This window comes from Rhinopithecus roxellana, chromosome 20 (assembly GCF_007565055.1).
Source record: "Rhinopithecus roxellana isolate Shanxi Qingling chromosome 20, ASM756505v1, whole genome shotgun sequence".
In the NCBI taxonomy this organism is placed as follows: domain Eukaryota; kingdom Metazoa; phylum Chordata; class Mammalia; order Primates; family Cercopithecidae; genus Rhinopithecus; species Rhinopithecus roxellana.
Window position 1 is genome coordinate 73,200,775 of NC_044568.1, and position 22,244 is coordinate 73,223,018.

Genomic DNA, 22,244 nt, shown 5'->3' on the forward strand with positions numbered 1-22,244 from the left:
TGATCCGCCCACCTCGGCCTCCCAAAGTGCTGGGTACAGGCTTTAAGCCACCGCGCCCGGCCCCCAGCTTCTTTCACCGCAGAAGACGGGCAAGCCTTAGGGTGAGAGGACTTCAAAGCACATTTCACATTGCAGAGGACAGGGCTTGGTGGTCTTGGATACTCCCTTCCCTTCCATTATTTAGTTTTTTTCATTGTGAAGAAATGGTAAAGGTGCCAGGACTCGATGGGCACATTTCAGGTGGAGGTTGGAAGGTGGATATCAACCTCCTCTCGATCTTACTATTTTCACTTTCCACCCCGCCCCGTAGACAGTGGGAAGACTGGCGCACGTGATCCAAGGGCACGCCTGTGTGCGCGCGCACCCCAGGGTACCAGCCCCTCCACACTGCAGGTCCTGGATTGGACGCCTGTTTACACCTGACTGCCCGGCCCTCGGGGGGGTCCGGTGTTTTCCCAGGAGCGTTTGGGAGAAAAGTGTGTGGCCGCGGTAGTGGAGATCCCCTGTCCTAGGATTCGTCATCGCGGTGCCCAGATTTCGGCGCCGTCCAGGAGCCAGGGAACGTGGGGGACGGGGCGGCCTGCTATCGGCCCCGCCTCTCTCGGCCCCGCCCCGCCGCCGACAGGACCCGCCTCTCTCCCCAGGCCCGGCGGGCGCCGACCACGCCCCTCGCTCCCAGCATGCCCTGCGACAGCGGCGGCGCGGCGGGCGGAGCCGGGAGGCGGGGAAGCAGTGGCCGTGTGAGCGTGAGGAGCTGCCGCCAGCGCCTGCTCCTCATCGTCCTCGTCCTCTGGGGCCCCGGCGTCGTGGGCCGCGCACGGCCCTGGAAGCGACGTCGCCTCCCCTTCATCTGCCTCTCACCGCGCCGCTCCTGCCTCCTCGTTCTGCGCTGCGGGCTCAGGCGGAACCGGAACGACCGTCCTCTTCCCCCGCCCTCCGCCGCCGCCTCCACCTCGTCTTCCTCGTCCTCCTCGTCCTCGGCTTCCTCCTCAGCCCCGGGCGAAGCGGGGTGTCGGCGGCGGCCGGTTCGGGCGGCGACTCGCGCTTCTTTGGGCGGCGGCGCTTGGCCATGTCGTGTCGGGGAAGGTAATGAGCCGCAGAGCCCCGGGGTCTCGGCTGAGCAGCGGCGGCGGCGGCGGCACCAAGTATCCGCGGAGCTGGAATGACTGGCAACCCAGGTGGGTGACCGGCCCGGGCCCCCGCCCCGACCTCCCGGGCTCCGCCTCGGGCGGGCCGAGGCCTAGGGCCGCGGGGCTGGGAGGCGCGGCCTAGGCCCTCCACCACCCGGAGCCGGGCGCGGCTTCCTGGGTCTCCTCCGCCCCGGCTAGGGGAGGAAGGCCGCGGGGAGGCGAGGCCTAAGTGCCTCCCTTCCCTGCTTGTTCAGCCCGGGGCTGGCACTGGCCTAGGATCGGGACTAGGAGGTGAGAAAGAGGCAGGGGTGGAGTGGGGGGCATTCCAGTTACCGCCTTCCTCCGACCTGTAGTTGGGAGATCCCGAGAGTCCAGGACCCTCCCTGTTACTCATTCACTTTCTCAGTTCCCCACTTTTTGAGCCGCCACGTGAGAGACCTTCTAACCTGTGTCCCTTTCTGTGACCCCCACGTGTTAATATTGAAAAAAACAAAACAAAACTCCAGCTAAGGCATTGCTCTGACTTTAGGCAGGACATTCATTAGTGGAGCGTGAGATGAGATTGTGGTGACTGTTAATGGGATCGACCCACTCGGATCTTGGGAGATGAAAGTTTTCCCTAAGTGCAAGGCCGATTACTCTGGTGAATCTAATTCATACCTGGACACTTGAGTGAACTCTTTGGGCACCCACTTAGAAGTCTAGAGAATTTCCTCTTTTATGGAGGATTTGATCTCAGACCGTTTTGGGGCTTAGTTAGATTTGAATATATTAGGAACATTAACTTTTTAAATAAATGCAATTTTCCTGCCTTTTTGATCAATTTGGGGGGGCAGTTGTGCCTAATTTAGGACTGATTTATTCTAACCTCTCTTACGAAATAAATGCTTCTATTCAGAGTCTGTTTGGAATTTAACCCAATGCTTAGAACTCCTTAAATGTATATAAATATATTTTAGGGGTAATCGATTTATGGAACTTCAGATGCAGGCACGTTTATTGTGGTTCATCTGAATAATTTTGATTAAAAAAATTTTTTTTTGCTTCTTATGTACCGTTTGGTCCCTGCTGTTTTGGTTCTGTTTTCCTTGATTTAAGCTTTTCTTTTTTTTTTTTTTTTTTTTTACCCTGAGATGGAGTCTTGCTATGTCTCCCAGGCTGGAGTACAGTGGCGCAGTCTTGACTCACTGCAGCCTCTGCCTCCCGGTTTCAAGGAAAAATTCTCCTGCCTCAGCCTCCTGAGTAGCTGGGATTGCAGATGCCCAGTTAATTTTTGTATTTTTAGTAGAGATGGGGTTTCATCATGTTGGCCAACCTGTTCTTGAACTCCTGATTCAGGTGATCCGCCTGCTTTGGCCTCTCAAAGTGCTGGGATTACAGGTGTAAGTCACTGCACTCAGCTGATTTAGGCTTTTGAAAAAGCAACACTTGTTGGTTTCTTTTAGTGTTAGTTTGCCAGTTGGTGTGGAAAATGACTGTTGAGTCAATTTTGACCACACATGATAACTTCACACATACTGACAGGAAGTGTTCCAGGTGGCTGAATATGTGAATGTCATATGGCAAGAGAGCAAACCCATGTTCCATGGAAGCATACTTCCAACAGTAAGCATTTATATGGCACTGCCTTTTAGTCTTCCTTTTCATTCACTGTGCTCTCAGTCAACTCTTCTGTAAATTTTTTTGAGACAGGGTCTTGCTGTGTCACCCAGGCTGGAATGCAGCAGCACAAATACTTGGCTCACTTCAGTCTCGACCTCCCAGGCTCAAACCTCCTCCCTCAGCACCCACAAGTAGGTGGGGCTACAGGCACTTGCCACCAGCCCAGCTCATTTTTGTATTTTTTTGTAAAGATGGGGTTTTCAGCATGTTGCGTAGGCTGGTCTTGAACTCAAGCAATCCACCCGCCCTCAGCCTCCCAGAGTGTTGAGATTACAGGTGTGAGCCACCACACCCGACATTTAAGAATGGTTGAGCAGGCCGGGCATGAAGTGAGACTCTGTTTCAGAAAAAGAGAGAGAAGACCAGGCGTGGTGGCTCACGCCTGTAATCCCAACACTTTGGGAGGCTGAGGTGGGCGGATCACCTGAGGTCAGGAGTTCGAGACCAGCCTGGCCAACTGACATGGTGAAACCCCGTCTCTACTAAAAAAAAAGAAAAAAAATTAGGGGGATGTGGTGGTGCATGCCTATAATCCCAGTTACTCGGGAGGCTGAGGCAGGAGAATCACTTGAACCCGAGAGGCGGAGGTTGTAGTGAGCGATATCACACCACTGCACTCCAGCCTGGGCAACAGAGCAAGACTCCTTCTCAAGAAAAAAAAAAAATGGTTAAACAATTAAACAAATGAGTGGTCTTAGGTCAGTTGTATTATTTGAAATCTGTGGGTTCCTCAAACATAAAGTTGAGAAGGTTTTGGGAACCACTGGACACCTCTGGTTTTTTCCATATGAAGAAACAGGAGTGGTGGCTTCTTAGATCAAAGGAATGTCTAACCCATGGAAGTTGTCCTCTTTACTCCTCTTCCCTAAAAAAATGACCTATCATTGCCAATAGCTAAAGTCTGTCATTTTTTCCACCTTAGTTTGGAAGATAATCTTGTAGTATCAAGATAGAGATCAGAATGATGTTTTAAAATTAAATGTGTAATTCATAATTGTACATTTTAATATTCTAACGTGACATTGATTAATTTGACATTGGAGTCAAATAGATTGATTGATTCAACAAAGAAGAGAAAGCATTCAAGTCAGCAGAAAACAAGTAGTTTCGGCCGGGCGCGGTGGCTCAAGCCTGTAATCCCAGCACTTTGGGAGGCCGAGACGGGCGGATCACGAGGTCAGGAGATCGAGACCATCCTGGCTAACACGGTGAAACCCCGTCTCTACTAAAAATACAAAAACTAGCCGGGCGAGGTGACGGGCGCCTGTAGTCCCAGCTACTCGGGAGGCTGAGGCAGGAGAATGGCATAAACCCGGGAGGCGGAGCTTGCAGTGAGCTGAGATCCGGCCACTGCACTCAGCCCGGGAGACAGAGCGAGACTCCGCCTCAAAAAAAAAAAAAAAAAAAAAAAAAAAAAAAAAAGAAAACAAGTAGTTTCCATTTGGGGTGTTAGGACATTAATTGCGTAACTGGTCTTATATGTTTAGTAGTAGATCTATATTGAGTGTCTTACTGTGTTCAAACTTAGGATCTTTCTATACTTCTTTCCTTAAAGGATGGGCTGGGTGCGGTGGCTCAAGTTTGTAATCCCAGCACTTTGGGAGGCCGAGACAGGCAGATCACAAGGTCAGGAGATCGAGACCATCCTGGCTAACAAGGTGAAACCCCATCTCTACTAAAAAACATACAAAAAACTAGCCGGGTGAGGTGGCGGGCGCCTGTAGTCCCAGCTACTCGGGAGGCTGAGGCAGGAGAATGGCGTAAACCCGGGAGGTGGAGCTTGCAGTGAGCTGGGATCTGGCCACTGCACTCCAGCCTGGGCGACAGAGCGAGACTCCGTCTCAAAAAAAAAGGATAAAACTGTATAATAAAAACACCTTCCAATTTTGGTAGATTCTAGACAGATCAAAGTATTCAAAAGTACACACATCTTCTGTATTGTGAAAGACCAAAAAATGGAAATATGTTGTGAAATTAGAAAAGCTGTATACTAGTATGTCTGAGGTTGTGAGAAGCTGGATTTTTGAAACCGGAGTTGTCTATTCAGCCTTTTATCAGTCTGTACTAAGTTTGATGTCCATAGGTACATAATATAGGGAAATACATAGAGGATAAAATTCAGTGAGGTTACATATTTTATAGCTATTAGGTAGGTGCAAAATATTAGACACCAGTCTAATATTAAATGGAACTAGAGTTAAATAGAATTCAGTGATTGCCAGTTCTGTTCCACAGATTTCAAAGTACACTAAGGAAAATTTCAACAAATTGCATATGGCTGTTTTACGTGGGGGAAAGTAAAACATCCATAATAAACTAAAAAATAAAAAGGAAAACTAAAGTAACGTTTGTTTTTATGTTTTTAATTTCTTTTTTCTTTTCTTTCCTCTTTTTTGAGATATGCTCTCGCTCTGTTGCCCAGGCTGGAGTGCAGTGGTGCAGTCACTACTCACTGCAGCATTGATTTCCTGGACTCAGGGGATCCTCTCACCTCAGTCTCTTGAGTGGCTGGGACCACAGGTGCATACCACCACACCTGGCTAATTTATTTATTTTTCCTCTCTCTCTTTTTTTTTTTTTTTGAGACAGTTTTACTTTATCGCTCAGGCTGGAGTACAGTGGCACAATCTCAGCTCACTGCAACCTCCACCTCCTGGTTCAATTGATTCCCCTGTCTCAGCCTCCTGAGTAGCTGGGAATACAGGCGCATGCCACTACGCCTGACTAATTTTTGTGTTTTTAGTAGAGATGGGGTTTCACCATGTTGGCCAGGCTGGTCTTGAACTCCTGACCTCAGGTGATCCACCCGCCTCGGCCTCCCAAAGTGCTGGGATTACAGGCGTGAGCCACCACGCCTGGTCTCCTCTCTCTTTTTCTGAAGCAGAGTCTTACTCTATTGCCCAGGTTGGAGTGCAGTGGAACTATCTCAGTTCATTGCAACCTCCACCTCCTAGGCTCAAGAAGTCCTACCTCAGCCTCCCAATAGCTGGGACCGTAGGTGCATGCCACCACGCCCAGCTACTTTATTTATTTATTTATTTTTGTAGAGACGGGGTATTTATTTATTTATTTTTGTAGAGACTGGGTTTCGCCATGCTGCCTGGGCTGGTCTTGAGTACCTGGGCTCAAGTGATCCTTCCTCCTTGGCCTCCCAAAGTGCTGGAATTACAGGTGTGACCCACCATGCTTGGCACACTAATTTTTTATTTTTATTTTTTTGTAGAGATGGGGCCTCCCCATGTTGCCCATGCTGGTGTCAAACTCCTACTCCATTATGAAATAAGACATTGCTTATGAAACACTTAGTAATTGTATCTTTAAGTTGAACCTTCCCCCTACCCCAACTTTTTTTTTTTTTTTTGAGACGGAGTTTTGCTCTTGTTGCCCAGGCTGGAGTGTGCAATGGTGCAATCTCGGCTCACTGCAACCTCTGCCTCCCAGGTACAAGTGATTTTCCTGTCTCAGCCTCCTAAGAGCTCGGATTACAGGCATGTGCCACCATACCCGGCTAACATTTTTATATTTAGTAGAGGCGGGGTTTCACCATATTAGTTAGGCTGGTCGTGAGCACCTGACCTCAGGTGATCCACCTGCCTCGGCCTCCCAAGTGCTGGGATTACAGGTGTGTGCCACTGTACCTGGCCTTTTTTTTTTATTTTTTTTTTAAGACATAGTTTCACTGTGTCTCCCAGGCTGGAGTGTAGCGGCACAATCTTGGCTCAGTACAACCTCCACTTCCTGGGTTCAAGCGATTCACGTGCCTCAGCCTTCTGAGTAGCTGGGACTAGAGGCGCATGTCAGCAGGCCCAGATAATTTTTGTATTATTAGTAGAGACAGGGTTTCACCATGTTGACCAGGCTGGTCTCAAACGTCTGACCTCAAGTTCCCACCTTGGCCTCCCAAAATGCTGGGATTACAGAAGTGAGATACTGTGCCCGGACCCCCCAACCCCTTTTGTTTTGATTCCTTTATAAATTAGTATATGGTTTTTTGTCTTTTTTTGTTTTTTTTTATAACAGGTAATAAAATACTCCAATTCAGTAAATATTGATGCTTCGAGGGATATATATATATTTATATATTTATATATATTTAGATATATATATTTGTATATTTTTTTGAGATGGGGTCTGACTGTGTTGCCCAGGCTGAAATGCACTGGTGCAATCTTGGTTCACTGCAACCTCAGCCTCTCAGGTTCAAGCGATTCTCCTACCACAGCCTTCCGAGTAGGTGGGATTACAGGCATGCGCCCCTACCCCTGGCTAATTTTTGTATTTTTAGTAGAGATGGGGTTTCACCATGTTGAGCAGGCTGGTCTCGAACTTCTGACCTCAAGTGATCTGCCTGTCTTGGCTTCCCAAAGTGCTGGGATTAGAGGCATAAGCTACTGCACTGGGTCACGGCCAGGAGTTTTATGACTTGTAAAACCAGTATCTTCAAGGAGACTGTAAGTTATTATGGGAGATAAGGACTTTGTAAAGGGAAGAGCATGTGGATTTTGTGATATAATTCTCAGTCTTCCTTCCTTCCTCTCTCTCTCTCTCTCTCTCTCTCTCTCTCTCTCTCTGTTTCTTTTGGAGAAAGAGGCCAAGGCGGGCAGATCACCTGAGGTCAGGAGTTCAAGACCAGCCTGGCCAACTTGGTGAAACCCCCTCTACTAAAAATACAGAAATTAGCTGGATGCAGTGGTAGGCACCTGTAATCCCAGCTACTTGGGAGGCTGAGGCAGGAGAATCGCTTGAATCCAGGAGGTAGAGGTTGCAATGAGCCAAGTTGATGCCATTACACTCCAGTCTGGGTGACAGAGCGAGACTGTCTCAAAAACAAAACAAAAAGCCTGGAGAGTCAGAGGAGGGAAAGTTATATGTTTAAGTACAGAGCAGTGGGGTGATGGAATTGGTCTGTACAATTTTGACTGTGAATTTGGGGGAGAATCTCCCCCCTCCAAAATAGAAGAAAATTACATTAAGGCCAGGTGCAAGTTGTCGGTGTGTAGAGGAATTGGGTACTTATCAGGAGTAATACAAATAAGAGGTGAAGCTGAAGCACTGGGTTGGGGACCCTATTGTAGGCCTTGAATCATAGTTCAAGTGTGTGTGTGTGTGTGTGTGTGTGTGTATGTGTTTTTGGGAGGCTGGGGGTGGGTGGATTTCCTGAGGTCGGGAGTTCGAGACTAGCCTGACCAACATGGAGAAACCCCGTCTCTACTAAAAATACAAAATTAGCCGGGTGTAGTGGCGCATGCCTGTATTCCCAGCTACTCGGGAGGCTGAGGCAGGAGAATTGCTGGAACCTGGGAGGCGGAGGTTGTGGTGAGCTGAGATTGCGCCATTGCACTCCAGCCTGAGTAACAAGAGCAAGACTCCATCTAAAAGAAAAAGAAAAAGAGTGTGCGTGTGTGTGTGTGTGTGTGTGTGTGTGTGTGTGTGCGTGTGTAAGAGTGCGTGCATGCGCATGCAAGAGAGATCGCAGTGGGAGGCAGGTAATAGAACCAGTATAGAGAAGGGGCTGCTAAGGACCTGAGTATTATGTTTATATTTAACAATTTGAGATACGGCTGTGTGCAGTGGCTTACACCTGTAATCCCAGCACTTTGGGGAGGCCAAGGCGGGCGTATCACCTGAGGTCGGGAGAGACCAACCTGACCAACATGGGGAAACCCTGTGTCTACTAAAAATACAAAAATTAGCCGGGCACGGTGGCGTATGCCTGTAATCCCAGCTATTTGGGAGGCTGAGGCAGGAGAATCACTTGAACCCGGGCGGTGGAGGTTGTGGTGAGCCAAGATAGGGCCGTTGCAGTCCAGCCTGGGCAACGAGTGAAACTCCGTCTTAAAAATAAATAAATTAATTAATTAATTAATTAAGATAAAAATACTCAGCTCACTATGTGAGAATTTCCATAAGCAAAAGCCCTTCATTGCCTTCATTTGTTATCTGGTGTTGATTGAGGATGATCACTAAAGTGATACTTTTTATCTGCTCAATCTTCACGTTAGACACGTGTGGAATGTCATATAAGTGTCGTATAAAATAGAGTGTGGTCCAAGGTGGGAACATTGAATTGTCACAATTCTTGGTAGGGTTTTCTGCCTTTGTTACCTGACACTTGTTCTTTATCCTAATCACCTAAAACAAATCCCTGAGGCTCCTTTCATTGGACCACCCTTAATGGATTCACAGGAGCTGTTTGTTATCTTTTCACGTTGTCATCATTTTGGTTACCTATCTTTGACTATCTTGAAGTTTTTCAGAGCCCATTTTATTTTTGGAACTATAAAATAAAACATACTTCCCCTTGTATAGAGGCCTAATAGTAAAGAGTACAGAAATTTTGTGGTTTCATATGTATAGGAAACGCTCCCTTATTCTGTGCTATTTATTTATTTATTTACTTATTGAGATGGAGTCTCTCTTTTGCCCAGTCTGGAGTGCAGTTGCGCTGTATCGGCTCACTGCAAGAGCTCTGCCTCCTGGGTTCACGCCATTCTCCTGCCTCAGCCTCCCGAGTAGCTGGGACTACAGGCGCCCACCACCATGCCTGGCTATTTTTTTGTATTTTTAGTAGAGACGGGGTTTCACCGTGTTAGCCAGGATGGTCTCAATCTCCTGACCTTGTGATCCACCCACCTCATCCTCCCAAAGTGCTGGGATTACAGGTGACAGCCACCGCGCTTGGCCTGTTTTTTGTTTCTTTAATATAGAGTATAACTTACTAAGTTCTTGTAGTGTTCGCTCAAGCAGAGATACTTGGTTTTATACTGTTATTCTTTTCCATCTTATATTAGTTAATCGAGTGTACTTTTCCTTTTTAAATTGAATTCTCTTTTGAATTCTATTGTGATGCTTCTTTGAGATAAAATTTATGTATGTATAGTTTTTTTTTTTTTTTTTTGAGACTAAGTCTCACTCTTGTCCCCCAGGCTGGAGTGCAATGGTGCGATCTTGGCTTACTGCAGCCTCTGCCTCCTGGGTTCAAGTTATTCTTCTGCCTCAACCCCCCAAGTAGCTGGGATTACAGATGCCTGCCATCATGCCCGGCTAGTTTTTGTACTTTTAGTAGAGACAGGGTTTCACTTTGTTGGCCAGGCTGGTCTCGAACTCCTGACCTCAGGTGATGATCGCCTCGGCCTCCCAAAGTGCTGAGAGTACAGGCGTGAGCCACCGCGCCTGGCCTGTATAGGTCTTCAGGAAATTTTGACAAATGTATACACCTGTGTAACCATGACCTCAGTCAAGGTACAGATATGCAGTGACTTTTCCACTATCACACCCATTCCTGCTCACGTTTTTTTCATATACTTAGCAGTATCTGGAATTTTGATGTGTGCCATCTCCAGTAAAATATAACCTGCATATGTGCGTGGATCTGGTCAAATTGTTACTTTTGCTATCCCCTTCTTTCCTACTAAGTGCATCAGTAAATAGTACACTCTATATTTGTGTCTTTCCTCAAGTAAATACATGACAATGAGATCCTGTAAGTTTGTATTTTTATGTTTAGCCTTAACTCCAGAGTTTACAACACTGTTCTTGTAGGATGCATTTTTGGAGAAAGCGTTCCTCCTATGGCAGCCCTGTTAGGGCTTAAACAAACTGATTGAGCAGGCTCAAAAGGACAGTATTGTAATGGACTGGAGTGGCCAGATCTTTTTACAGAAGAAAGAAGACGGTAATTTGGCCATGCGCAGTGGCTCATGCCTGTAATCTCAGCACTTTGGGAAGCCGAGGCGGGTGGATCACGAGGTCAAGAGATCAAGACCATCCTGGCCAACGTGGTGAAACGCCGTCTCTACTAAAAAAAATACAAAAATTAGCTGGGCGTGGTGGCACATGCCTGTAGTCCCAGCTATTCAGGAGGCTGAGGTGGGAGAATTGCTTGAACCCGGGAGGTGGAGGTTGCAGTGAGTCGAGATGATGCCATTGCACTCCAGCCTGGGCAACAAGAGCAAAGAAACCTCTGTCAAAAAAAAAAAAAAGAATAATATGGTAATTTAAGATTCATATGTTTTATCCATCTTGAAAAATACCTTGTGCATGTATTTGAAGTCTTTTTACACACTGATTTATCTTGGGTGTATTGTATCTGTCTACATTATTTAAGCAATGTAATCACTAAAAGTTTAAGCACGGGGTTGAGCTTTCTGGCATTCCATTAGAATGCCTGGGGAAACACACTTCTTGCCAGTTGCGTGCCTGCTGATTGGGGAATGAAACGCAAATATTCCAGTATCAACAGATTTGTTTATTTCGTTTTTTTTTTTTGAGACAGAGTCTCACTCTGTCGCCCAGGCTAAAGTGCAGTGGTGAGATCTTGGCTCACTGCAAATTCTGCCGCCCGAGTTCAAGCGATTCTCCTACCTCAGCCTCCTGAGTAGCTGGGATTACAGGCACCTGACACTGCACCTGGCTTGTTTTTGTAGTTTTTAGTAGGGATGGGGTTTCCACCATCTTGGCCAGGCTGGTCTTGAGAAGGAAATCCCACTTTGTAAATCCCAAGGTGCTGGGATTACAGCCGTGAGCCACCGCACCTGGCCTAGAGTCAAGAGGTTTCTAAACATCCTGAATTACTTCTTTCATATGAATTTTCAGACCCTTTCAAAAAAGGAATGGGATTCCTGTTGATATTCATTCATATTCATATTTTTATTATGTTGGTATTCATATAGTATGTGTAGGACCTTATATTTATTTAAAAATCTGTTATAGACTTCTTGTGTTTATTAGTTAAAGCTTTTTTCAGAGGGACTTCTTCCTTTTTTTATTTTTGAGATGGAGTTTTGCTCTTGTTGCCCAGGCTGGAGTGCAATGGCACGATCTAGGCTCACGCAACCTCTGCCTCCTGGGTTCAAGTGATTCTCTTGCCTCAGCCTCCGAGTAGCTGGGATTACAGGCGTGTGCCACTCGCCTGACTAATTTTTTGTATTTTTAGTAGACAGGGTTTCACCATGTTAGCCAGGATGGTCTTGATCTCCCGACCTCAAGTGATCCCCCCGCCTTGGCCTCCCAGAGTGCTGGGATTACAGGTGTGAGCCACCGTGCCCTGTCTCAGAGGGATTTCTGGTACCAGAATTATAGATTGTCTTTGTTATGGAACTTTCTAAGTTATGCTCTTCCTTTGTTTATTAAGGGGAGACACTAGATTTTTTTTTAATTACCCTTTTTGTCATCATAGAGAATAGTAGTCTACAAGAATATTATTAGAGGCTTAGCAGTGGCCTCACTGCACATACACGTATATATCTTTGGGAACCCACAGGTTTTAAGAAGTTGTTAAACTTAACGTTTTGGGTGGCATCTAATATATTAATAGCCTAGAAAAAAGGCTCCGCTAATGAATAGGTCTTAGATTACATAGTGACATATAATAGCTTTTTCTCCACATTTGATAACATTGCTAACTTTTTTTTTTTAGTGAAGCTCTTTGAATTTAAAGTTTTCTCTCTTATTTAAATTTATTAGTTAAAAACTTACTTTTACTCTGTTCCCTTTAGCGTTTCAACCTGATGTTAAAAGATGTATATGTGTGATATGTGTGTTTGAATTTTTAACTTTCATCTTGGAGTATTTAATTCTCTGAAGCAGTGCATGACTCTTGCTCTTCATCCTCTTGAGGGTGTCCCTGGTTTATATTCCTGATGATACAAACCCTGGAATTTCTTGTCTGAAGTGTTAACACTTTACTTCCAGGCCCTGATTTGATTTTAACAGTGGAAGTTCAGATTCAAGGCATTAATGACAGATTCTATGTTGGCTTCTTCAGATTTGCCAGAACCTTACAGAAAAACCTACTTATGTGAGGAAATCATTAGACTTTTTGGGTATTCTCTTTGTATAATGAGACTCTTTTCTCATTAGATAAGTAAAAAGATCCAGAGATGATCACCAGTATCACCCAGAATTCATATATATTAATTGAAAATAAAACAAATCCTGCGATTATTTCCTGAAAAAATTGATTACATTTCTTGCCTGTCCATATGTTCTTTGTATAAATGTGAAGAAAAATAAAAATATAGCAGGTTTTCCAGCACTGGGACTATGAAACTTGAGATTTAGCATTTTTAGTCAGATTTAAAGGAATCTACCTTAAGTCATAGTTTATATTGTTTTTGAAGGATCTGAGTAAGGATTCTATTAAAAATGATTAATTCTGTCATTATTTGAAATGTTGATAGAATTTTAATATGTTCCTTTTTTGAAAATACTAAAATTGGCTGGGCTCAGTGGCTCACGCCTGTAATCCCAGCACTTTGGGAGGCCAAGACGGGTGGATCACAAGGTCAGGAGATCGAGACCATCCTGGCTAGCACGGTGAAACCCTGTCTCTACTAAAAATACAAAAAATTAGCCGGGCGTGGTAGCGGGCGCTTGTAGTCCCAGCTACTCGGGAGGCTGAGGCAGGAGAATGGCGTGAACCCAGGAGGCGGAGCTTGCAGTGAGCCGAGATCGTGCCACTGCACTCCAGCCTGGGTGACAGAGCAAAGACTCCGTCTCAAAAAAAAAAAGGAAATACTAAAATTGTAAATAAATTTACACTTAATAGCAAATAGGTCGTATGTATGTGGTAATCAATTCATTGACTAAAAATTTCTTTTTTTTTTTTTTTTTTTTTTTTGAGACAGAGTCTCGCTCAGTCACCCAGGCTGGAGTGCAGTGGCCGGACCTCTGCTCACTGCAAGCTCCGCCTCCTGGGTTTACGCCATTCTCCTGCCTCAACCTCCTGAGTAGCTGGGACTACAGGCACCCGCCACTACGCCTGGCTAGTTTTTTTGTACTTTTTAGTAGAGACAGGGTGTCACCGTGTTAGCCAGGATGGTCTCGATCTCCTGACCTCATGATCCGCCCTTCTCGGCCTCCCAAAGTGCTGGGATTACAGGCTTGAGCCACCGCGCCCGGCCTTAAAAATTTCATAAAAGATGCTTTTTATTTAAAGTGGCCTGTCATGTGTAGTTACTATAATGCTAGTGCTCTCTATGTTTTTATTGTAATCTTACTGAAGAAGTAAAAATGTAATCATTGTTCTCCCCACTCTAATTAATATTAATTCAAAAATCATAATGGTACACATTTGTAGGGTACAAGGTAATGTTTATATATGTGCAATGTGGTATGATTAAATCATGCTAATTAACATATTTTCACCTTAGTTTGCTTACTCATATTTTGTGGTGAGGCATTTGAAATTTAATTATTTGAAATACATCATTATTATTGCTATTGTTATCTCTGTCTCTTTGCAAATAAATACATCATTATTTACTATAGCCACCCTGTTGTGCGAAGATTTCAAAACCTATTTCCCCATCTGTAATTTGTTCCCTTTTCTTTAAAAAAAAAAACAAAAAACTACCCGCTCTTTTAGCATTGGTGAAGTTAGAAATAGAGCCATCATGTTTTAGATTCCTCTCTAAGTGTCTTTATTTTAAGAATGTATGTATTTTTTGAGATGGAGTCTCACTCTGTTTGTTGCCCAGGCTGGAGTGCAGTTGGCACCATCCTGACTCACTGCAACCTCCACCTCCCGGGTTCAAGTGATTCTTCTGTTTCAGCCTCCCATGTAGCTGGGATTACAGATGTGCGCCACCACGCCTGGCTAATTTTTGTATTTTTAGTAGAGACGACTTTCACCATATTGGCCAGGCTGGTCTAAAACTCCTGACCTCAGGTGATGTGTCCGCCTCAGCCTCTCGAAGTGTTGGGATTACAGATGTGCGCCACCACGCCCAGCTAGAGTGTGTGTATTTTAAAAAGTTGATCCTTCACAGATAATTATCTTAGGAGAGGCGGGTGTCATGAAAAAGGCTGTGGACTAAGAATGGGAAGACAAAGATCTTTTGTATTGGCACTACTAGCCGTGTCCCTCTGAGGGGGTAATTTGCCTTTTAAGACGTTGGGAGGATTAAAGTTTAGGAAATTATTTTTAAAATTATTTCAGTGAATACTTAGAAAAATATTAGTGGAGTTAGAATTAATTGCTCTCCAGTGGAGTGGCTCTCTTTCTACATTTCTTTTTTTTTTTGAGATGGAATCTCGCTCTGTCGCCCAGGCCAGAGTGCAATGGCGTGATCTCAGCTTACTGCAACCTCTGCCACCCGGGTTCAAGCGATTCTCCTGCCTCAGCCTCCTGAGTTGCTTGGATTCCAGGCATGTGCCACCACACCCGGGTAATTTTTTTTTTTTTTTTGGTGTTTTTAGTAGAGACGGGGTCTCACCATTTTGGCCCAGCTGGTCTTGAACTCTTGACCTTGTGTTCCACCCACCTCTGCCTCCCAAAGTGCTGGGATTATAGGCGTGAGCCACCGCGCCCGCCCTCTTTCTGCATTTTCTAGTGTACTCCCATTACGCTGTAAACCTGTTTCAAGTTGAATAATAAGAAATTTCAGCATAGCTCTGCATCATCATTTTTTCTCCTTATACTCACACCTTAAGAATTTGTTACTAGTTGAAATGATAAGCCAGCAAACATAATCTAATCTTTGTGACTATTTGCATAGATTGGAGGGCAAGTACAATGTAAATGGAATGTATATAGCAAAAGGGTAGGTTGAAAGGTAGCTTATAGCTTGCTTAGCTTTTACTACACAGTTAGAATTTAAGAGCTGATTCTTATAAGAACACAAGTTGAACGATGAATTGCTTTTTTTCCTCTGGTGTAGTGTGTATGGGTGTGTGTATACATATTTTTCTTTTCTTTTCTTTTTTTTCTTTTCTTTTAATGGGAGAAGGGAGGATGACAGAACCATGGAAAGGTTGTACTCTGCCAGTGTGATAGTTTTAAGTACTTAAGGGGTGGAGAAGAACCACATGCATCTTCTAAACAAAGATGGGAAATGTCATGTCTTTGCAAGAATGTATGTACAGTATTAAGCAATTACAAGATTTTGGGCTGGGCATGTTGGTGCTTTGGGAGACCAAGGCAGAAAGATGGGCGGGTCACTTGAGCCCAGGAGTTGGAGACCAGCCTGGGTAACATAGTGAGACCTGGTTTCTACAAAAAATACAAAAATTGGCTGGGCATGGTGACTTATACCTATAATCCCAGCACTTTGGGAGGCCGAGGTGGGCTGATCACCAAGATCAGCCTGACCAACCTGGTGAAACCCCGTCTCTATTAAAAATATAAGAATTACCTGGGCATGGTGATGCATACGTAATCCTAGCTATTTGGGAGGCTGAGGCAGAAGAGTTGCTTGAACCCAGGACGCAGAGGTTGCAGTGAGCCGAGATCATGCCACTGCACTCCAGCCTGGATGACAGAGCAATACTGCGTCTCAAAAAGAAAAAAAAGCTGAACATCGTGGCATGAGTTTGTAGTCCCACCTACTTGGGAGGCTGAGGTGGGAGCATTGCTTTAGCCCAGGAGGTCGAGGCTACTGTGAGCTGTGATTGTGCCACTCTTTAAAAAAAAAAAAAAAAAAAAAAAAAAAAAAAATTCTGGTACTATTTGAAATTGTACTGTAAATCTATAATAAATGATTGCTGTCTCAAGGAACTTAATATCTAGAAATATTTTTTCTTTTTTTCCTTGTAAAAGGGAATTATATAAGTTACTTCTTTTAAATCACTTATGTCAATCTGATTAAAGTGTGTTTAGTATAAAATGTAACAGAAAAAGATACATTTTTGTATAGACTGTGGGTTTAAAGTGGCTTGAGTGATGATTTTGAAGTTTCCTAGCTGTCTTATACTTAAGGCTAAATATAAAGACCTCAATAAATTTCTGGCTACTGCTGAGCACGGTGGGAGCATTGTTTCCTGCTCTTATTAGTATGTTTCAGCAGCTAGCAAAAGCTGTCTTCATTTAATACATTTTCCTACAGTTAAAATCATAGTGTGATTATTTTGAAAGGCATCTTCCTTTTTCAGCTGTTTGATTTGTGAGACCATATCTTCTGGAATTACTTGAGACTCTAATTAAATTGACCTTTAAAATTTTTTTTTTCATTTTCTTTCAGAGTTGGAGGTCTTGCTATGTTTTCCAGACTGGCCTAGAATGATGGTGATTATTTTTTTCTTTAGAGACACAGTCTCATTGTGTTGCCCCGGCTGGTCTCAAACTCCTGGGCTCAAGTGATCCTTCCGGAATCTCAGCCTCCTCCTGAGTAGCTGGGATTACAGGTGTGAGCTACTGCAGCCAGCTTGGCCTAGGATTATTTTTATTTATTTATTTATTTTAGTTTTAATTTTGTTTTGTTATTTTTTCTTTTTTTTGAGATGGAGTTTCGTTCTTGTTGCCCAGGCTGGAGTGCAATGGCAGCATTTCGGGTCACCACAACCTCTGCATCCCGGTTTCGAGTGATTCTCCTGCCTCAGCTTCCCGAGTAACTGGGATTACAGGCATGCAACACCACGCCCGGCTACTTTTGTATTTTTAGTGGAGACAGAAAGGTTTCTCCATGTTGGTCAAACTGGTCTCAAACGCTCAACCTCAAGTGATCCTCCCACCTCGGCCTCCCAAAGTGCTGGGATTACAGGTGTGAGCCACTGCACCCAGCCAGAATTATTTTTAAAGACAAGATTTAACATATGCTATTATTAGAAAATCTTATAAACATGTTATTCCCTGGGAATGTGCTTCAACCTGTTGACTAAAGGAACTTTTATCAGAATAACTACAGTTATCATCTGACTGCTTTCAGGAGTTGAAAAAAATGGTTGCATACATTTCTTACATTGGTAAACATCACTTCACCTTTACCTTGATTATAAAGTCCCAATCTGCTTTTGAGACTCTTTAGATTTCTGCAGTATGTAACTCTTTTTTTTTTTTTTTTTGAGACGGAGTTTTGCTCTGCCACCCAGGCTGGAGTGCAGTGGCGCAATGTAACTCTTAATGATTCTTAAACTTTGTTGGAATGGGTTATTTATTTATTTATTTATTTATTTTTTGAGACCGAGTCTCACTCTGTTGTCCAGGCTGGAGTGCAGTGGCGAGCTCTCAGCTCACTGCAACCTCTGCCTCTGGGTAAGTGATTCTTCTGCCTCAGCTTCCCGAGTAGCTGGGATTACAGACATGTACCACCACGCCTGGCTAATTTTTTTATATTTTTAGTAGAGACTGCGTTTCACCATCTTGGCCAGGCTGATCTTGAACTCCTGACCTCAGGTGATCAGCCTGCCTCGGGCTCCCAAACAGCTGGGATTACAGGTGTGATCCACTGTGCCTGGCCTATGTTTGGCTTTTAACTGGTGGGGGAGGGATGCATAGCTTTGTAAATTTTCAGTCTTTTTTGTCCTTCATCTATTAAAGAGGTCATAGAGTAAGATATTTCCATTCAATCTTGGCAATTTCCCAGGCCAAATGATATGTTTCTAGGGTACTTCCAGGACTTACTGACAAAACTTACTGACAAAAGGGGAAGATAAGCGATGCAAATGAGAGCTGAAGCAGGGTCTCTCTCTCTCTCTCTCTTTTTTTGAGATGGAGTCTCGCTCTGTCACCGTCAGAGGTGGGAATGCAGTGACGCGATCTTGGCTCACCATAACCTCCACCTCCTGAGTTCAAGTGATTCTCCTGCCTCAGCCTCCCAAGTAGCTGGGACTACAGGTGCCGCACCACCATGCCCAGCTAATTTTTTGTGTATTTTTAGTAGAGAGAGCGTTTCACCATGTTGGTCAGGCTGGTCTCGAACTCCTGACCTTACGATCCACCCACCTCGGCCTCCCAAAGTGCTGGGAGTACAGGTGTGAGTCACCGCGCCCGGTGAAACAGTCTCTTTTTAAGGTTGTAAGCTAGCTTGGGTTAGAAATAAAGGCAAAGAGCCACTCCATACCTGTAGTCCTAGCTACTGGGGAGGCTCAGACCAGAGGATCTCTTGAGCCCAGGAGTTCAAGGCTGCAGTGAGCTGTAATCACAGACTGCACTACAACATGGGCAACATAGAGCGAGACCTAATTAAAAATAAATAAATAAATGCAAGGAGAAAGTCAAATGAACATGGTGCATTTAGGTGTACAATTAGTTGGCATAAACAATTTTTTTTTTTTTTGAGACAGAGTTTCTCTCTTGTTGCCTAGGTTGGAGTGCAGTGGCCCAGTCTCGGCTCACTGCAACCTCCACCTCCTGAGTTCAAGTGCTTCTCCTGCCTCAGCCTCCCGAGTAGCTGGGATTACAGGTGCCTGCCACCACGCCCAGCTAATTTTTGTATTTTTAATAGAGACGGGGTTTTGCCATATTGGCCAGGCTGATCTTGAACTCCTGATCTCAAGTGATCGTCCGCCTCAGCCTCCCAAAGTGCTGGGATTACATGCGTGAGCCAGTATGTCAGCCAAGAATGTTTTAAAAACGAGTTTCATTCAGCCCACCTCATTCCTCTGTAGGGCACCGGTGTGCAGGGCAAAACTGCTCAACCCTACTCAGCAGCCCTGTGAAAGCTGCTGAAAGGATGAGCAGATTGAAGCCTGAACTTTATCTTAGATTTAGCAACCTGGAGGTCATAATGGATTTTGCCAAGAGTGATGGGGCAGAAGTTGGACCAGTGTGTGTTAAGGAGCTAGAAGACGTGAAGAAATGGGAGAGGGGAGTGTAGACAACTTTAGTTTGGCTGCAGCAAGTAAAGGCAGATTGTTTGATGGAGGGACATGCAGGATTGATGGAGTTTTCTCCTTTTGTTTGTTTTTCCTTTCTATATGTTTTTGTATTTTTAAATGGGATACATTAGAAAGTGTTACATGTTTAAGGGGGTGGATTTAGTTCAGTGGGAAAAGTATTTGAAAAGTTACTGTAAGGTAGAAGTAGATGGAATCCTAAGTAAGGTCTAGAATCAGGTGCAGGTATTTTTTGGTATGTCTCCTCCTTTCCCCACCCCCCCACCAAGACAGAGTTTCGCTTCTTATTATTGCCCAGGCTCTAGAGTGCAATGGTGCAATCTTGGCTCACTGCAGCCTCCACTCCTGGGTTCAAGTGATTCTCCTGCCTCAGTCTCCGGTATAGCTGGGATTACAGGTGCGCATCACCACACCCAGCTAATTTTTGTATTTTTAGTAGAGATGAGGTTTCACCATTTTGGCCAGGCTGGTCTCCCAACTCCTGACCTCAAGTAATCCACCCACCTTGGCCTTCCAAAGTGCAGGGATTACAGGCGTGAGCCACCGTGCTCAGCTGGTATCTTTTTTTTTTTCTTGGTGAAGTAGAATGTGTGTATGGGGAGGGGAGGTGATAGGATATTTTGGAATTTGAAGAGAATGGGAATGTCTGGATAGTGCATGTATAGAATGGGAAATAAACACCAGAGGACCTGGGAGTGCAGTGCTTATTGATGGATCATTGGGTTTATCCAGGACTGGGGTTTTGCCAGATTGGTGTGATGAAAATCTTAAGAGTTAAGGGTATAGACAAGAGTGTTATTGAAATGATACACGATGAAATCTAAGCTGGTTGAAGAAGTGAAGAAGGGGCCGGGCACGGTGGCTCACACCTCTAATTGCTGCCACGGTGGGTGGATTCCTTGAGGTCAGGAGTTTGAGACCAGCCTGGCCAACATGGTGAAACCCTGTCTCTACTAAAAATACAAAAATTAGGCATGGTGGCAGGCACCTGTAATCTTAGCTACTTGAGAGGCTGAGATGGGAGAATTGCTTGAACCTGGAGACGGTGGTTGCAGTGAGCCAACATTACACCACTGTCCCGCAGCCTGGGCAACAAAATCAGACTCTGTCTCAAAAAAAAAAAAAAAAAGTGAAGGAGGAGGAGAATACTTGGATTGGGATAAAGTAGAAAGAGTCTCTGGAATTAAAGATTAAAGTTAACTAAAAAACTCAAACTTTAGAATGTTATTGAGAAAGTGTAAGGTGAGCTGAAAAAGTCTCATGGGATTTTAGAGCCAAGAAGGCCTTGAGTGGCAGTTCCTACCTTGGTGGAAATAGCTTCAGTGGTATGTTGCGGGTGGAACCCTTATTAAAGTGGGTTGAAAAGTAAGTGAAGGCAAGGAAGATAAATTTTTCAACAAGTTTGTCTGTGAAGAGTCTAGACTATTAGATTGGTAGAGGGAGAAAGGCAGGTAAAGGGTTTGATTTTTTTGTTTTTGTTTTTGTTTTTGGAGTCAGAGTCTCACACTGTCACCTGGGTTGGAGTGCAGTGGCGCAATCTCAGCTCACTGCAGCCTCCGCCTCCTGGGTTCAAGCACTTCTCTTGCCTCAGCCTCCCAACTAGCTAGGATTACAGGCACTCGCCACCACACCCGGCTAATTCTTTGTATTTTTAGTAGAGACGGGGTTTCACTGTGTTGGCCAGGCTGGTCTCAAACTCCTGACCTAGTGATCCCCCTTCCTCGGCTTCCCAAAGTGCTGGGATTACAGGCGTGAGCCACCGTGCCTGGCCTTATTTTTTTATTTTTTGTTTATTTTATTTATTTTAGTTTTTATTTTATTTTATTTTATATTTTATATTTTATTTTATTTTATTTATTTATTTTTTTTTGCCATTTGGTGGCATTTATTTATTCTTGTAGGAACACTTTTTTTTTTTTTTTTTTAATGGAGGGCAAACTTTTATTTATTAGAACACATTTTTATAGCCTTTACATATTGAGGAGGATGTTATTATCTTACTGGTTTTGGAAAAATTAATTATTTCAGGGATGGTGACATATTTAGACTCCTTATAACCTCTATAATGATATCACATTAGCATAATTATCTGAATGTCCGGGATAAAAATTTTTAACAAGAGAATATTTACTAAGAACTTAAAAAGCATTAAAAGCGAACAATACCTTTTTAGTTTTTTTTTTTTTTTTATAATTAATTGTATTTTTCTAAGAATGTATTTCTTTTTTTTTTTATTATTATACTTTAAGTTCTAGGGTACATGTGCATAACTTGCAGGTTTGTTACATATGTATACTTATGCCATGTTGGTGTGCTGCACCCATCAACTCGTCAGCATCCATCAATTCATCATTTATATCATGTATAACTCCCCAGTGCAATCCCTCCCTCCTCCCCCCTCCCCATGATAGGCCCCAGTGTGTGATGTTCCCCTTCCCGAGTCCAAGTGATCTCATTGTTCAGTTCCCACCTATGAGTGAGAACATGCAGTGTTTGGTTTTCTGTTCTTGTGATAGTTGGCTGAGAATGATGGTTTCCAGCTGCATCCATGTCCCTACAAAGGACGGAAACTCATCCTTTTTTATGGCTGCATAGTATTCCATGGTGTATATGTGCCACATTTTCTTAATCCAGTCCGTCACAGATGGACATTTGGGTTGATTCCAAGTCTTTGCTATTGTGAATAGTGCCACAACAAACATACGTGTGCATGTGTCTTTGTAGTAGAGTAATTTATAATCCTTTGGGTATATACCCAAATATTTTATTTACTTTTTTGAGATGGAGTCTGGCTCTGTCACCAGGCCGGAGTGCAATGGCGCGATCTCGGCTCACTGCAAGCTCTGCCTCCTGGGTTCAAACGATTCCCCTGTCTCAGCCTCCCAAGTAGCTGGGACT

General features: G+C 44.2%; 1 protein-coding gene across 2 annotated transcripts in view; it reads left to right on the forward strand.

The window, feature by feature from the left end:
* The first annotated feature begins 647 nt into the window (after positions 1-647).
* The window catches only part of LOC115895167 (putative uncharacterized SMG1-like protein), a 34,949-nt gene continuing 13,352 nt past the window's right edge, over positions 648-22,244 (forward strand). The window contains exon 1 of one of the 2 annotated variants that reach the window (XM_030924399.1): positions 648-1,178. In XM_030924399.1, the coding sequence (XP_030780259.1) occupies positions 681-1,166 (486 nt within the window). In that variant the 5' untranslated portion in view covers positions 648-680 and the 3' untranslated portion in view covers positions 1,167-1,178. The remainder of the gene's footprint in view (positions 1,179-22,244) is intronic. The other variant, XM_030924398.1, reaches the window with a different exon arrangement.